Source organism: Macadamia integrifolia, chromosome 1, assembly GCF_013358625.1.
Source record: "Macadamia integrifolia cultivar HAES 741 chromosome 1, SCU_Mint_v3, whole genome shotgun sequence".
In the NCBI taxonomy this organism is placed as follows: domain Eukaryota; kingdom Viridiplantae; phylum Streptophyta; class Magnoliopsida; order Proteales; family Proteaceae; genus Macadamia; species Macadamia integrifolia.
The window spans coordinates 33,901,891-33,920,367 of NC_056557.1; the positions used below are offsets into that span (position 1 = coordinate 33,901,891).

General features: G+C 36.1%; 1 protein-coding gene across 2 annotated transcripts; it reads right to left on the reverse strand.

Annotated features, from left to right (window-relative positions):
• Positions 1-2,680: 2,680 nt before the first annotated feature.
• On the reverse strand, positions 2,681-5,413 carry LOC122085454 (FCS-Like Zinc finger 8-like). 2 transcript variants are annotated; one of them, XM_042653907.1, is made up of 3 exons: positions 4,464-5,413; positions 3,465-4,310; positions 2,681-3,306 (listed from the first exon to the last, which is right to left on the reverse strand). In XM_042653907.1, the coding sequence occupies exons 2-3, from the start codon at positions 4,271-4,273 to the stop codon at positions 3,213-3,215; spliced, it is 903 nt and encodes a 300-aa protein (XP_042509841.1). In that variant the 5' UTR covers positions 4,274-4,310; positions 4,464-5,413; the 3' UTR covers positions 2,681-3,212. The 2 variants fall into 2 exon arrangements, with proteins under 2 accessions (XP_042509841.1, XP_042509833.1); XM_042653899.1 differs by having other exon boundaries at positions 3,465-4,359.
• Positions 5,414-18,477: the final 13,064 nt, after the last annotated feature.

Below are 18,477 nucleotides of genomic sequence, written 5' to 3' on the forward strand. Positions count from 1 at the left end.
AAATTAAGACTTGGCCTTTTCTACTGATTTGCCAAGATCTTAATCAGAATGTGACGCCATATGGGCCCATCTGAGGTTTGGCGCAAGAAACCAGTACCAAAGCCTATAGGATAGACATAATAAAGGTTGCCTGACCAAGTGGGCCGACAGTCAAAGAACACATCAATTGGTCCAATTAAAGACTAAACCAGCATCACATCATGAATAACTGATGATAAGGATTTAGCACTAAGGGATTATATTGAAATAACACCAAAATGGAAAATGCCAAACACGGCTTTATTGTGTATCTGGTGAGCTTTATCGGCCGATCTGTATCAGTGTCAATTATGTCCGATATCAATAGGCAGCAAATCTCTATAAAAACGATTTTTTTATATTAAAATTAAGGGTCGAATTATTCGATGCGTAGATCATTCAAGTTAACCATGAGTCCTTCCACCCAATAGCTCCAGTTTTTGAGATGAATCTTAATATCTTAGACTTCGTAAGAAATTTGAGACACCTAACTATGATAGCTCATGCAGAAAATTTTCTATTAACACAATCTTTTTTATACAAATGTATCATAGGCTAAGATTCCAACTTATCCTATGATTTATTTATAAGAATAAAATAAAATAAAAGAATTATTAGAAATAATACTTGTTAGTATGTAGAGATAGAGGACAAAGTGACATGTTTTTCATATTATTTCTTTATAGTTAAGGGTCCGTTTGATTTTGTCTCTACAAACGGTTTTTCCTTTTTTTCTGTACTCAGAAACGGAAAAACACGACAAAAGTTGTTTGACTTTTTTGTTTTCTTTTCACTTGTTTTTTAAAACTGAAATATAAATTTATGTCTATTTCTGTGTCTGAAAACATGAATGGAGAAACAAATTAAACTTGTTTTTCTGTTTCTAGAAACAAGTGGGAGCAGCAAAAAATGTGAAAACCCCGATACTTCACTCGACCTATCCAAACCCCCAACTCATTGTTGAAACTTTTTGCTATCCAAATGCGGTGATTCCAACATGATTGTACGAAGCTCACAGTTTCGGATTGCCTTCATCTTTCTGAAACTTATCTCCATGAAACATACCTGCAACTCCAATGTCATGCCTTCACTCGTGAGTTGCATTCTTATATCGGCGTGCCTTCACTCATGTCTTGAATTCGACTACACTGTTGAAAATGTTTCGGGAAACAAAAAAATCAAACACCCTTTTGTAATTTCAAAAATCGTTTCTTAGCACAGAAACGGAAAAAACTGTTTCTATTGTTTCTAGACACAAAAACATGAGAAACAAAATCAAACAGACCCTAAGAATATGATAGTATAAACTAAGCTCCCCCCCCCCCCCCAAAATAATAAAATAAAATAGAACAACCCCCAACTGAGGAATTGCCTTCATTTTGCTTGATGGAGCGCTTATTATAACAATTCCAGCGGTCCAATCAGGATAGAGAATAGAGTTTCAAAGGGGTATTATGCCAATTTAAAGGTTTTTAATGTTGTAAATAGATTATATCCTGTTCAAAGATTAAGGTGTTTTAGAACATCCGGAGATAAACACTTATGCATGTTTCATGCATTCTACGTTCTGATTATTAGTTATTAATCCACTTAAGATACTGGTGAGTTGGGCTTGTGTCATATATTTTTTTTACTTTTTTTAGATAGAGGGCTTGTGTCATATCAAACGGAGCAATAACCATAGGCAATAAAGATTAAACCATCGAGAGACCAAGTCCTACAGATGGTTTCAGTGCAAATGCTTATTTGGATTCAGAGCTTTATGTGCTTTGGTCAGGAAACTAGGTTGATCCCAGTAAAACCATATCAGTAAGCGGAAAGAAATAGACCACTTAACATGGCGATACTCTATTTAGAGAAATATATTCCATCTAAAAAAGAGGAAAAAACAGAGTTTCTGTCTAAAAAAATGAATTCAAAAATGACAAATGAATAAAATCTTTCAACAAGATAGCATATTTTCAAATCTCTCGAAATTAAATCTGTTTAAGATACATATTCCATGATTTGATAAAAAATGATACTCTTTTTTGTTTTATTGATTTATAGATGAGTGCTCTTGGACTAGTAGTTGGTATGGTCCTAAACCTACCTGCCTATAACATCGATTATTAGAAAATCCGTGCAATTATCCAAGCCATACCCAATTTTTAAAAGATGTTATCTAAAATTTATTTTAAGTAATTGTAGTAAAACTTAACCAGTTGACCCTTTTCCTTTTATGATAATTATCTCTTTCAGTGTAGTGAAATACAATTTATGTTTTTCTTCTTCATGAATATAACAGATTTTTTCCCCGAATGAGATTGGTTTCTAAGATCATTTCCACCATTAGGCCTTCTAGTGATCTTAGAACAGTGAAGCAAACAGTTTACTTTATAAAAAATTTAGATCATCAAACAGTTGTCCTCTGCAACTTTATCAAAATTTTAGATCATTCATTCCAACAAATGCTGCCCTGTGAGAATCAACAGTGGGGGGCCTGTTTCTTACAAAATAAAGATGGGGTTCTTTTGAGTTCTTCGATTTCTGAGGGTTTTTTAATCAGTCTGGATTTTTTTAACCTTGAAACATTAATAAAAGTTACATCAGCGCTGTGACATAATAGTAATCTCTAGAAACTTTTAAGGGAACAGAAACGATAAGACACACGCACTACCAATAAAGAAAAGAGCATCTCCATAATTATGATTAGTGTATAAAATTAAAAAAGATGATGACAAGGTTTCATCAATCATCAATCTAAAGAAGTCAAAAACAAAAACTTTGGATAATAGACATAATTGATAATAGCCACCACCACCACCATCATCTTCTTCTCCAGTAAATCACTACCAAAATCCAACTCTACAATAATCCAAGCTTATCAGATTCTTTGTATGAGAAAACAGCAAGAACAATTGAGGAAACTAAGGAAAACTACGAGAACAGGAAACAGAGTCTTTCACTTTAATCAACTTGAATCACCATCTTCGAATCTAGTCAGTCTAATCTCCATTCCTCTGATCGATCATCGATTATCGATTGACAGTTCATACCTCAGTTCCCCTCAATTTGACTGAAATCGGTATTATAGAAAAATTGACAATTTACAGACTAAACTCCCTCTTCAACTGGCTGAAACATTTCTGCAGCTCTGTGATGCAAGGGAAAAGACACAAAGACATGAAGAATTAAGTTAATTAAGGGCAGATTCAACGATCATCATCCAACTCAGATTTCTCCATTCCCTCGTCGAACATCATCTCCTGGTAACGACATTCACGGCTGCAAAATGCTTTCTCGCCCCTGAAACAAAAGTTAAGATGAGAAATAAGAACTCATACATGAAGCAATTCATACGAAGCTTCAAATCCCATGTAAAAATCGAAAGATGATAAAAACCCAATTAAGAGAAACGCAAAACAGTTGTGCGATCATGTTTGCAACAAGGAATTATTGCTAACCTGTACATGTAGATGTCCTTCCCCTGTCCCAAATCCTTCTTGCAGGCATAGCAGAAGCTGAGGAAATACTCGGATGGGAAGTTCGACCGATTGGAGAAATAATTCTCTTTCCTCGACCCAGATAACCCAACAACTCCACAGCAACTTTCCACAATGCAATTGTCAAAGATGTGTGTCGTTCTAGGGTTCGGTCCATGGGAGATGACACAAGTGTAATCTTCTGAAAGCTCCATCTCGCTTGCAGATAGACAACGGGTAAAAACCCGGGAAGAGCCAGGAGTTTCAAGGCCTGAATTTGCAGATCCAAATGGAGATTTGTTCGCAGAGTATGGAGATAAGCAAGGGGAGAAAGAACCCAACTGAGAATTCCGGGTCTTGATACCGAAATCTGCAGGAGATTTGGGGGATTCGGTTGGGGACAGGACGGAAGGTGGGAGCTGAGGAATTTGAATCTTGAGCTGCGATCCAAATAGAACCATCCGACTATCAGGTTTGGAGAACTTCTTGTTAGTTGTTTCATCATTGAGGACGTCAACTAGACCAAGCCCAACTCCTCCTGATTCCAGTTTCTCCCATGGATGCTTGTTCTCCAGACTAGGGGATCTGGGAGTGTTTCTTTCGGACCAAGTGGGGGTTCCAAGACCAGAGAATTGTTTATTATCAAGTATTGAAGTTGGGCTCATCACTGCATCCATTTCAGAGAAACCCTTTGCAGAGAATCCTGTAAACAGCCTTGGAGAACTGAAGAAAGACGAAGCCTGCCTCATTAATCTATCCGTTGGAGATGGGATAGAGCCATGATCAGCCATGAGAGATTGCTTAGATGTCACTGATCTCGATCTATTCCTAAGCATCACTTACCACTATCAGATTCCCCGAAAAACCTATCGTTTCTCTGTGAAACAAAAAAGATGCAAAACAGAGAAAAAGGTTGGAATTTTCCTCTCTCCGCCAAAATTAAAGAAATAAGAGAAAAAGAGAGTATGATCTTGAACTCACCTACAATCATTTGGAAATCTACAGAAAAACCGTCATGTATCTTTGAAGTTGGTATTGGCTGGCAAAACTGAAACGCTTAACATACGGAGAAAATGGGATCTCTGTTGCAAACTCTTTACTACAACCGATCAAAAAGGATGGTTCATGGCAGCCATGGCAGAAAACCACCACTCATCCAATACCCAGAAACCAGGAAACCAGAAATGGAGCCTATAATGGAATCTAGCTACCTCCCCAAAACCACCACGATCAAGTAAATATAAAGAACGAAAATTTAAAATAAAAGGAAAAAAATAATAAGAAAAAAAGCAGAGCTGTTTCGGTTTTCCTTTGAATCAGAGGCTAGTAGTTTTCTTCTGGTTTCAAGCACACAAACAAAAAAGGCTCATGATCAAAACCAGACATTAAGAGCCAACCGTGAATCGACAGGTAAAGAAGAAAAAGCTTGTATTTTGTGGCTATTTCATTCTCTCCCTCCTTCGCCTTTTAGCGGTCTCTGTTTCTTTCGCTGGTATTTCAGTTGCAATGGTTCCTACAATTTACCCATTGATTACAGATTCAAAACCCAGTTGCAGACAAGACCCATACCCAAAAATAGCAGAGACACGAAAGAAAAAAAGAGGCTAATCCGCACTAGTTCAGTGATTCTCCCTCACTCTCTCTCTCTGTTCTTTTTCCTAGGCGTGTATTCCTTTTCTAAGGGCGGTTTTTAACAGCAACAAAGGCTGAAACCTTACACCTCTTACACCCATTTTATCCCTCTCTCTCTCTCTCTCTCTATGTGGGGGACGGATGAAGGAAGTTGAGTATGGGTCTGGATTCTGGAAGACTCTTGGGCACTTGACTGTCCTTTTCTCCTCCCTCTTCCTCCTTTTTCTCCACCGGTTTCTCCTTTCTTCTCTGTAAGATTTTCCAGTTTTTGCTCTCTCCCTGGGACCTGAATCTTTATCGCTGAATGCGAGCGAATATAAACTCTTCACACTCGAAGGCTGACGAATGGCTACGTAGATTTCGCCTGTTCGTACATCAGTCACTCTCACTCACTCTCTCTCTCTCTCTCTCTCTAAGAGTTGATGGGGACTTAACCCCTCACTCTTCGTGCGAGGTTTAGCTTTTAACCTTAGGTTAACCAAATATCTTTGCTTCGGCTCGGTTTCAATCGCTATAAACTGATTTCCTCATTCGTTTTTTCCATTGAGAAAGCCGATTCTGAATGGCATGGTCCGACCGGTTTTTAAAACCGATTCTGGTTTTTCATCATTCCGTTTTCCAATTGGTGACAGGTGGGCAGACCGGAACTGGGAGACCACCATGTTTGCTACCCACCCTAGCAAATTATTAGGATAAAAAAGGGCAAAGAATGAAGCAGCTCTTGCCATATATTGGTTCTGAGGATGGGAATTGGGAGGTATGCATGTATGCTTGGTGAAGTAAGACAACAATTCATTTCCAGCTTGCACTCTTGTTGGTTCTTTAAGGAGTGGCATCTTGTGGCCAAATTGATGATGTGCATTGGATGTTATCGTTTGTCTCGTTTTGCGTACCATTTACGATCACCAAATGGGTAGGATTCTTTTCTATAGAAGTCAAGGAAGAGAGTGATTCCATGGAACGACATGCGCTTGAATCCTTGCTTAAATCCTTCCAATCATGGGATCACTTTCTAATCCCAGGATCTATGGAAAAGAGTTGAATCCACTAGGCATAAGATGAGGAAAATGACTATCTTGAACACCATAAAATGAAAAATACTACCCTTGTTAGATGCCCTTATACGTACTCTCATTAACCTCCACGTTGGTGCAAGTGCACACATGTGAGTTCATAGAAATCTCAAATTTCCCACAATGTAACAAATCGTTGACAGTGTTATATGAGGTAGGGGTGCCAATTCCATGTTCAACAGTGCCCAACATGTTTATGGCCCAAGTTAGACTAGCTCGATTAATAAATGTGTCACACTCAAGTTCGACACATTTATAAACAGGTAGTACACGGTGCAACCACCTAACCTGACGGGCGCACGACTGGCTTAACACATTTACAAGCTCGACTTGAACTGACTCCATTAAGCCGACCTAGCCCGATCCTTTTAATACTATTTGTATTTATTTATTTTTTAATATTTTTGTATTTAATCCTAAGGCTATGTGATATGTAAAGTTGAGACAGTGGTAATTGTTATTTGAACATTCATCTTTTTCAGGTATAGTCTAATTGAATTGAACTTGCTAAATTCGGGTTGTCTAGGCATAGTTTAATTTATTTGCGTTTCGTGGGTTAAAGACCGAGTACCTTAGTAACTTTGCTACTTTGCCCATCTTTGGCTTAATCCATTTTAACTATGAAATCTTTCTTTGCTATGCTCATCTTTGCCTCATTTTATTTTTATTCATCATCTTCATGTACATTTAACAGACCAATTTTAAAGATGGCTCATTTAAAGTTAAATAACGCTATAGCCTGATTAAGGTTTGATTAAGGCCCATTTATGACAGCCTAATTAGAGCCCAAGACCGACTGGCTCGATTATCAACGTTATCATACCCGCCTTAGCTAAGCCTGTTTAGGTAAACGAACGTTCACAGTGCAACTTTAGAAATTGACCGAGCCCGACTAGACCCAACCAAGACCAGCTAGGCCCGATGGCTTAACACCCTAATATTAGGAGTGTCAAATGACCGCCTCAATTTAATTAATATAAGACCGAGGAATCAAAATCACAAGGTATCAAACTCAGTTTCAAGTTTGAACGATACTTATATGAAGTATGAACAACCAACTACCTAACACAGTTGAAGAGCTATGATGTGCAAAAAACTTGAGACCTTCCAGGCTATTATCTACTTCTTCTCCAAATCTCTAGAAAAAAAAAAAAAAAAAAAAAAAACAACTCGATTGGCCAATCCATACATACATCGACCAAATATCAGTTGGATTGTTAGAGATTGGTTCGATTGAATCTCGATTTTCTTCTTTAATCCAAATCTTGATACTTTAAAACCTTGCTTAAGACGCTGTTCTCAAGTCTTAATTCAGCGTTAACAATAACAATCAAAAATAGAGTACTGAGCAAGTAGCTAACAAAACATCTTATTTCGCGACTCGGCTAGTTGGGCTCACTAAGTCACCCTGAAACGGGTTACTTTTACCCTAGGATCCAAACACCGTGGTGGCCCACTAGCACTGGGCCTGGTGTGGCCTGTGGGGCAGAGTCACGGACCCATCCTGTGGATACGTACACAACCATCATCATCATCATACCGAACTCCATAAACAACCCATCCAGGCATCCACATTCCAAACCCCAAAGGTAAAAACACGTACCTGATGGGCTGGGTCCCACTTTAACTACAGTTGGAAGATTCCAGACCCACATCACTTGTGGACCCCATCCACCTCTTTCCTCTTCTTCCCCTTGTTTTAATTTGACAACTGATCATAAATGATAAGGACAGTCGCGTCCGTAATTTCTTTAACCATCCCTCGCTTTCCGATGTTAACACGTGGCAACAGGCACACAATAGATTACTAATTTACTGTTAAACCGTGTTAGTCACACGACCCATTCCAATCATCGAGAATTGTAATTTCGGACCTTGCAGTAAATGTTGGACGTCGGATTAGAATCCTTAGGAATCTTCGATTCGCAATCGTCCAAAAGTCATTTTGGACGGTCCGATTTCTCTCTCAGGCAGTGTTTTAAAATTTGGAGTCGGCATCACAATCGGTCAAATCGGTCAAAACCGATCATCAATCAGTTTTAGCAAAAAAATAAAAAAAAAGATCATCAATCAGAGGGAATCGATGTGAATTGGTCCGATCGGTCAGTGCCGATTTCCTATACATTGAATCGGGTTTTTTAAACCCTGTTATGTGAATGTTTGTGCATGACAAGGTTTAGGAAGATGGAATCGGTGTCTGGGATCGGTCAAGACTCAAGATTGATATTAATTTTTTTTTAGTAGAATAGATTGATATTAATTCAATTCAACATAAATATCTTTTTTTACTATTTTTCCTTTCATTCTTGCTATCCACTGATATGGCATCAATCAGGATAGGTCAAAATTGATACTAATCTGATCTAACTAATTCATCATGATCTCATTTAATTCCCCAAATTGTGGTCTAGTGAATTATAACACTTCATTATTTGTCACATATTATACATAAGTTAGTTTTTTCTTTTGGTGAAATAGTATTTGAAATAATCAATGTAATATAGAACTAGATAACCATCTTATATCAAATTGATATAATTGTGACAGTAACTTATCGAGAAAAATAAATAAATAACATTTGGCAATTAAAATGAATGTGAGCTTTGCATACTAATTCATGTACTATAACGTGGCAAACAGTAAAAAATTATAATTTACACATAGTATGCATGGATCGAGTTCTAAAGGCCCGTTTGATAACATTTCAAGAAACGCATTTCTGCCGTTTTTGTTTCTAGAAATAGCAGAAACGGAGTAAAAAGCGTTTGATAAAACTGTTCCGTTTCACTTATTTTCAAAAATAGAAATATAAATTTTTACTTATTTATGGTTCAAGAAACGACCCAGGCGAAATTGTTTCGCTGTTTCTAGAAACGACTTGTGGCCATTCTTTCATTGGTTACTATCAACTTCTAAAAACATGATTTATCAAACACCTTCAATTCTGTTTCTGTTTCTAGAAACGAAAATTTATGTTTCTGCCGTTTCTTGAAACAAAAATGACAGAAATGTTATCAAACGGGCCCTAAGTATCAGATCTGCCAGATGTTTTGACATCAGCTTAATGCCAATACTTGGTCAATCCTGAATTGGTGCTGGTATCAAATAAGGGTAAAATCGTAAAGATCCATTTTTTAATATAAAAATAGGGATAAAACTAACTAACGCAGGTTGATATTCACCGATCCGAATTCGTACCGTATCAGTAACGCAGTATCGGCGGATACTGATCCGAATTCCTGATATTTAAATCCCTGGCATATTGAGTGCTAGTAGGACCCTTTTATATCTACCCGAGAAATAAAAAAGGACCCCTTTGTAAATAACCATAAAATCAAGTTTTCTTGTCGTTTGTCATAAATAAATCAAAAAGATTTAGTAGAAAAGTGAGAGAAAAAGGCCAGGTGGTCCCACTTCACTGCCACAATCCATTCATTTTCTACCGATCCCGAGATGACTTTGGACCTTTTCTTAACTTTTCCTACTTTCAATTTTTTTAACTTTTTTTACTGCACGCTTGTCGTGGTACTATACGGTCAATTTAGACAGCTATTACACGTGTCGAAGCATCATGCAGTCTAGTACGAGATTCTTGATATCTTTGAAAAAAAACCCAAAACCCTAGATGTACATCTCTACGGTCCACGTGGGCGGCTGTGCTCCTACTGGAGTCCTTGAATCAATCAACTTAGACCGGCCTTTTCGCAGGTGTTTTTCATTACTACATTCATTGAAACGCCCCAGTGGGTGGGTGAAAGAAAGGTTAAAAGTAAAAGTAAAAAAAGTAATATAAAATAATGACTGTAGTGAAAAAGATGAGAACTGCCACCATCTCCAAGACAAGCATTAAAGAACCTTTATTTAATCTGCTTTTTTGTTTGTTTAATATAATTAATATTTCTTATCCATAAATAATTACTTCAAACTTCAATATAGTATGCTTTGGTGCTAAAGCACAAGAAAGCGTAATGACAACTATGATATTTATATATAGATGGGGCCCATTAGCCCATATTATTCTCTGGTGAAGCAAACAATGGTTGAATGTGAAATTTAAGGTAACCCTACTAATTAAAAAAGAGAACAAATTGAAAGAAGTCCAAGAGAGAGTTAAATTGATTGGTTGAGGATAATGGCAAGTGAGATGGGTCCTACCAATAGTTGGAAAATCTTTTTTTTTTTTTTTTTTTTTTTTTTTTTTTTTTTTTTTTTAATATAAATTGGGTGAACTAGGCGAGTCGAATCTAGTCAGGGTGAATCAATTTTTGTTAGTTTTCTTTTCTCCTTCATCTGAATCAAGAGGAATTGGGTCAATGGTTGCTTCATTAAGAAGGGAAAAAAAAAAAAAGAAATCAATATAAAAAAAAAAAAAAAAAATATATATATATATAATACTATTAATCAAATTAGGATTTTATAATTGTAGATAAAAACTTATGGTTAATGAATTAATGATTTAAAATTCCCAAAAAAAAAAAAAAATCAAATTGAGAGAGTTTCACATGATTGGAAAAAAAATCTGAACCAATAAAATTCATACTCGGTTTAATCATATCTTAAACTTGGATGGGTCTTCGTGATTCTTGACTAGGTGTCATCTTTTTTTGTTCAACTTGGATGGCTAAAGTCAGAGTCAAAACCTAGTTTTGTAATTATGATCTGACCAATTAAATTCAGGTAGTGTGACAAAATCGACCCATAATGAACCAACGTTGTCAGATTCAACTCTTTATTAAGAAGAAGAAAAAGAAAAATACTCGATAGTATAACTATATAAAAATAGTAAATTAAGGCTTAAACCCCTAGTTTGCATGATTTCTTATCACAACTAATCTCATATTAAAATTTATTTAATCCCTCATTAGATACCAAATCAAGTGGGATATAAAAAAGTAACCCAAAGCATAAATTAGCATCTCGATACATCGTGTGTGTCAACATCCATTAGTCTACCTATTTATTTAATTATGCCATGGCCAATGGTGGTTAGGTTTGTTCAAATTTCATTAAATTCTATGATTAAATTAATAATTTCATAAACATCATACTTAGTTTGAACAATCCCTGTTAGATATTTTAATATTTTATTTATTTATTTTTTAAATGTGAAGTGCATGGACCAATTAAGACAAACAATCAATGGTTCTTGCTACAACACAATGTAGATCACTTAATTTGTTAAACATAATATGAATCCTATAACACAATTTTAGGATATAAACTAAATTATTTAATCTACCAACTACTCTCAAATTCGAATCCCATATATCAGAAAATCCACTATTTAAATTCAACATGTCAACAATTTTGAATATAATTGTAGTCAATAATATATAATTAAATATATAAAAATATAAAAGATCACTTTTAAATAAATGAATAAATTATTAATTGTAAAATATGGTGAATCTTTACTGAGGCTCCGTTTGGTATCGTTCTAAAAAAACGTTTCTGGAGTTTTTTCGTTTTATTGGAACGAAAGAACGGAATCTTCTGTTTGATGCACTTATGGTCTGTTTCAGTTTTTTTGGAACAAAAAGTGAAAAAAAAAAAACTGAAAAAACGAGATTGGACGAAACTCCATTTTGGAGTTCCGTCTTCCCAGTTTCGTTCCATTTTACAAAAAAAAAAAAAAATTCTTTTCCGATAAAAATCTGAAATTTTGAAACACCATTTTTTCGTTTAAAAACTGCATTTTGACATAGAAACTGAAATTTTCATTTTTGACATGAAACGACGTTTTTGGAACAAAAACGATACCAAACGGAGCCTGAATGTGCATTATCTTCTTAATAACAATTAAATTGAATCTTTCTTGGTTATGGCACTATGCTTCAATGCTTTGTAATTTGTGCTAATGGTTTATTTTATGAGGTTGAGCTTATTATGTTAAGGGGTATTGTTAACTTTAAGATTTTTAAAAGTTAATCCCAACTATAATCTATTTGTTGCTTTGCATGATTTAAGGTATCCATATCGATACTTGTATCTGTCACAGCCAAATATCAATAAATATTGGTTGAATTGGTCTATATTTATTCGATACAATCGATTTAAACCATTTTTTATGACCGGCCAAGGCTGCCATTAAATCGGATATTATATAGATTAAAAATAATAAAATAAGTAAATCCAAAAATTTATAAATATTTTTACTATATATATATATATATATATGAAAAAGATTAAGTATGTGGCCAATATACCTCGACTATTTTTCTTATAGTCGAGGGCATACAAAATCTCCACCTTGTATATATACTTTTTTTGGGTAAAACCCTGTATATATACAGAGAGAGAGAGAGAGAGAGAGAGAGAGAGAGAGAGAGAGAGAGAGAGAGAGAGAGAGAGCATCAAAATTGGCTGGACATCATGTCCCTAATATTATTATGAGGTTGCTAAAACCTTAACCCTAGTTGGACTAAGTGAGTGGCTCCTTTTAAGTTATTTTTCCTGGGGTGATGTAACCCAAGGTGTGAGCAAAAACCCATATAGACCTCAAAATCAGGTACTTTTATGTACATGACAGTTTTTTTTTTTTTGTTTTTGTTTTTTAAGCATTTGTTGTGGTGGGTGGTGGGGTCTTCTTGTTTAGGGTTCTTTTCCCATGGTCCTCACTACTTGCATTTATGGTGCTTGTGCTGGTGGTCCCTATTAGAGGACTTTATAAAAATGAGAGAAGGGGAAGATATCACAAGCTCTCCTCTCCACCCTCCTCAATTCTCCTCACCAGTATGTAACTATTCAATGGTTTAGCCCACCATTAGGACCCATACCCATGCCCTGTATCAATCCTTATCAACATGTCCTTGCCCAATCGACTATGACCCTGATGACGATTGCATCCATTGCTTGGGTCCCATATCTTTGTATAGATGTTTAAAATCAAGAATAGACAACCACCAATACATTTCTCAAGTCTCCACAATCTTCAATTAGTATTGGGATTATGTAGAAGTCAATCTTAATAGCTATCTATCATTGCTTGGTTGTGGGACCAATGAGAGTGCTTAGATGGTATTAATATAAATGGTATTTTTTTTGCGAGCGAGGTGGGGGTAGTAATTTTATGTGTTTTTGTGTCTATAAATAAGAGTCACATGTCTTTGTAATATTCTTTTTCCAAAATTTATATTTGATTATTCACATTCGACGTGGGATCATTACTTTCTCATGAAATTTTAATAGTTTTTATTTTTATTAACAATGGGTAACCAAGCTTTCGGCTTGACTAATATTGTGGATTCATACTGATCCCATAATCGCATGAACAACATCATATCAGGATTGAATGAGAACCATTCATCTTTCACCTAAAATAGTAAAACCTCACAGTTAGAACTTTAAAATTCAAGACATCAAAACAGGGTTACATTGTAAGATTATCAAACCAGCTGCTTTTTTCAATTCATAAAGAAGTTTTAATGATGATTATTTCTTTGTTTCTAGCACCTCTTAAAGCTCCCACCATTGTCTTTGAAAGCCCTTCTTTTTATGAAGAAGATGAGTGATAGAGATTTGAGATGGTAGTGACACAGTACTGCAGTAGTTTCCTTTCCTCACAAGTGATTAAAGGGCAAAGGAACATCAAACCCTTGTCCCTGTTACCTCAACAGTAAAAACTCTAAAATCCAAGACATCAAAATAGGGTTACATTATAAGATTATCAAAACAGCTGCCTTTTCCAACTCGTACCTAAGTTTTAATCATGATTAGTTCTTTGTTTCTATGCTCTCTTAAAGCTCCCAGCCTCCCACCATTGTTTTTGAAAGCCCTTCTTTTTATGAAGAAGATTGAGTGACAGATATTTGAGATGGTAGTGATACAGTATTGTCCTTTCCTCACCAGTGACTAAAGGGCAAAGGAACATCAAACCCTTATCCCTGTTACCTAAAATGCTTGCCAATCTTAGAAGAAAAAAAGTGCTTCCATCCCTTTTGACATCGAATTTGGTCCCATCTTAAGTTCTTATAAATATTGTATTCTTGTTTTAGTGGATAGATACCATATACCATCTCATTCCTTGCTATGCACATCAAAGAAGTTATTTTAGCTAAGGTAAGTCTTTGTTTGTTTTCTTCTCTTCTCTAATTTCAATAAAGCCTTCTTCCCTTACCTTAGCCTCATTCAATCCAATCATGGAGTAGTTCCTTCCTTCAATTTCTTCAACCTTATCTAATCAAGCATTTCAGTCTCCTTTACATGCAAAGGCATTAGACATGTACCTTTCACCTAATCAAATATGGATAAACAAAACAAAGTAGCCACATGTCAAACCCTCATTGGGAGTTGAAAAGTGGGACCTCTCAAGATGATGTATTCTTCTTTGGTGGAAGTGTTTGATGACCCCACCTCCTTCATAGGCCAAGTGGATGTCACTTTCTGTTGTGACAAGTGTCCAGTGATAAAGGAACAGGATCTAGTGTTAGGTTGAGCCAAATGTCAAAATCCGAGTGGTCATTTGGTTGACCAGCTTAGCCACAGAAGAACCCTGATCCTGAAAGCTTTGGTTTCTCTGACCTTGAGTGTCCCTAAGAAGAAGGGGAGGTGGATGTCCATTAAAGTCTTTGGGCCCAAGAGAAGAAGAAATTGACCCTTAAATGAAGAAGTAACCAACTAAAACAAGGAAAATACCAGTGATGGTGATTTGTCTTGTTCTCTTATGATGACCATAAGAAAATTTGTGGCCATTTAAGAAAAAAATGGGTCATAGTAGATTTTTTTGCTTTCAAAGATTCCAGCCCTTTTCAATAATATTCTTGAGAATTAAAAATTTGAGTTGTGGTTGGGATTAATAGGCAAGTGTCTGAGAGGTTTGTAAAGAACAAGTAAATGGTTTTAAGAAGATGCCCATTGATTTTCATTTTTAAATTAACAAAGAGAAATGAGAGGGTTCTTTGAACAAGTAGCATAGGAGAGCACACTAATGAGGTGCGATAAAATAATACCTTATTTTAGAGGTAACGTATGTGAGGAGGAGAGAGATGGACACAAAGGTGTTAGCATACTCTATCTTCGCAGATTAGAGAACTTTATACCTAGAGAGAATATTTAAAAGCAAAATGACTAATTATTATTATAAAAATTGTCTTATTTTTTCAAATGTCATGACATTTATTCTAACATTTGGATAGATGATATTTCCATTTCAATTGTAGATAGAGATGACATAGTCTAGATTAATTACATGCCAAATTCCAGAGTCAAATTCAATCAAATAAACCTTCTTTATATTAGTATATATCTCGTTTATGTCCATGCATGTGTACCAGTATATTAGACATTACTATGCACCTTCCAACTCCTAGTGGAAACATAAGGTCTAGATTAATAAAAGGCAATTTACACAATGGTTTGTTATTTTTTTCAACTAGCACAAAACATTTATTTTGCCATCAGGACATATCAAACCTACCCCTACTCAAAAGAAGGTTTTAGATTGCTTGCTCTCATAACAAGACCTATTCATAAAGTCTATATAAAAGGGCTTTGAAAGACCATACGCATCTTATTAACACTAATAGAAAGCAGCCGTTCACGTCAGCATTTAGAGGAGTTTTTGATTCTGTTGTTTGTCCTTTTCATTTTTTATTCATCAAGATTGGGTTGGTATTCAGACGTATTGTATCGAAAAGGAACTTGATGATTGTATTCTTATCTTCTAGTTATCTCCTCAAAATATAGTATTAGATGGGAGTCCTATAGGAAAATTTCTTTGAGGTTTCACTCTTGCCATCTTTCTCTCCCGAGTGTCTTGGGCTCATAGAGGTATTGTTCTAGGTTTCACTCAACCCTTTCGTCATGAGGCATGGTTTTGTCACTTTCTTCTTCTTGAAGAGAAAAATAGGCCTACTGGCAAGGCATGGTTTGGTCAATCAATTCAAACTCCGTTGTGCTTTGATAACAAGAGATCCCAAATTGTGATACATCATTTGTCCATCCCAAATGGTGATACATCATTTGTCCATGCTGACCATTGGATAGAGAGGACACGATCTAGATTAGTTACATCTAAAATTTCAAAGTCTAATTCCATCAAATACCCATTTTTGTATTAGCATATTTCTCGTGTATACCAATGCATGTGTACCAACACTCTAGACATTACTGTATACTTTCCCAACTCTGAGTGGGAATAGACAATTTAGATTAAAAACCATAAAATGAATGGCCCCAAATTTATCTTGTGATTTTTGGGAGCTTCATCTACCATTGTTATATGGATAACTACCCTTAATAAAAACATAAAAATGTATGGCATAGATTTGTTTTGTGATTTTCAGAAACATCATCTTCCGATGTTATACAAATAATTGCCTTTAAAAAAAAGAAAGAAAGAAAGAAGAAAAAAAATAATTTTTTAATATTATCTTCTATTGTTATATATATATATATATATATATATACACACACTCACAGATCCATGTAGCCGACCCCATTTAGTGGGGACAAGGTTGAATTGTATTGTTATTGTTTCTTTTTAATAAGTATACTGTTTCAATGGTCACTATTGACTTGATATGTAAGACGTCTATTCTGTGAATCCCTATTACCTAAAATAAAAAGCGAAAATTGAGAGCAAAGGCTGTTCCTCTAGGCCAAAAACTTGATGGTGACATTCTACCCCATCGAATTGAAAGAATAAGAAGTTTGTCCAAACCCCAAACACAACCTTAACCGTAGCTTGGATCATCTGATGCGGTCAAATTAAACCCTTTCATAGTGGCAATTGGTGATGGGCGATGAGGTGGGATGGTAATTGGAAGCCAAAAAGACAGTTATAGTTTTGTCCATTGTCTTTTATGCCTTGATGCTTTGATGCTTAATCAACTGCCACAGTGTGTAAAGTACAACCACAACGTCTTACTCCTATGCTTGGGGTTGGGTTTGGTTGGGGTGGGGATAGAAGAGCCAAAGAGGTCTGGATCCCCTTTCTATGATATCTTTGAGAAGGTGGCAGGTTAAATGGGCCCCAAACTTTAATGGTGGATAAGCCTCAGTCTACCCTTTGTTTATGCGCCTAATTTTAGTCCAATAGCCAAATAGAGTCCACCCACCCGCTGTCCAAATGAAGTCAAGGAACATGATTAAACACGAAAGCTTTTAAGTGCATCTTTTAAATATGTGCTATATAATGGGCCAAAATCATTAAGGCAGCCCAGATAAGACATATGATCAATACATTATGGAGTCTCTTCATATTTAGTGTCTTAGTGATCATTAAGGTTCTACCCAAAAATAAAAAGAAGAAAAAAGGAAGATAATTAAGGCCGGCCGGCAGGCAGGCAGACCAGATAAGACATGATTAATACATGAAATCTCTTCATATTTAGTGATCATCAATTAAGAGAGAAATAAAAAATAGAAAAAAAGGAAATGCTTGGATCCTCCCAGCTGTTCGATGCACATTGGTAGATTAGGACATTGCAAAGGATCACCGTGCTGAAGGGAGTGGGCGTAATGGAATATCGGTGACCAGTAAGAACTAAAGGACAGAGAGAGTTTTAGGGTAAGCTTTGGTGTGGCTTGTGGACTGTAAGGCACTCTTTTGGGCCAACTAGGCCCTGAGGACCAAAGAGGGAAGGGCCCATATGTCGTGGGACAGGGCGTCAGGGGTTTGGTTCGCCTGGACATCAATAAAAGAGAAGGATGTGCACTGTAACGGAAAAGTTAGGGTTTTGGTAATCAAATTTGGTAAGCTGGGTGTAAGAACCCTAAACTAAACCATGGAGGGCGCTCCACCACAAACTTGTTAATCATATGGGCCTGATGGGCCAGAAAGGACACAGCTTTAACAGCCAACCTAACATGTCCTGCCAGAATTCTGGTCAGTCCAGACAACGTATGACAGTAGAAACGAAAACCTAAAACAATGCAATAGAACAGATATTACAAACAAACAATCACAATGCAAAAATGTTTACATGGTTCAGCAAAATTACTTGTGTCATTAGTGAGATGAGTTTCCTTTAATATCAATGAGAATAATAGGGTTACAGCTGCTTCAATCCTCACCTATCTTAGATTACAGAGAATACCATCCACTACCCATCCGTGGGTTGCCCAAACGGTTAGGACGAATTGGAGATTGTGTGGATAGACACACGGTCCTAGGTTTGATTCCCCATCTATGCATTTGTGATTTAAATGGAGACCGTGGCAGTGGTGAGGCCTCAAACTCCTCGGACCAGGCCTCTAAACGGCCCAAAGGAAGCAGCCCACAAATGCAAATGATGGAAAACAAGTCGGTGTACCCCAACAAAATAAACTAAATGACCAACAAAACAAAC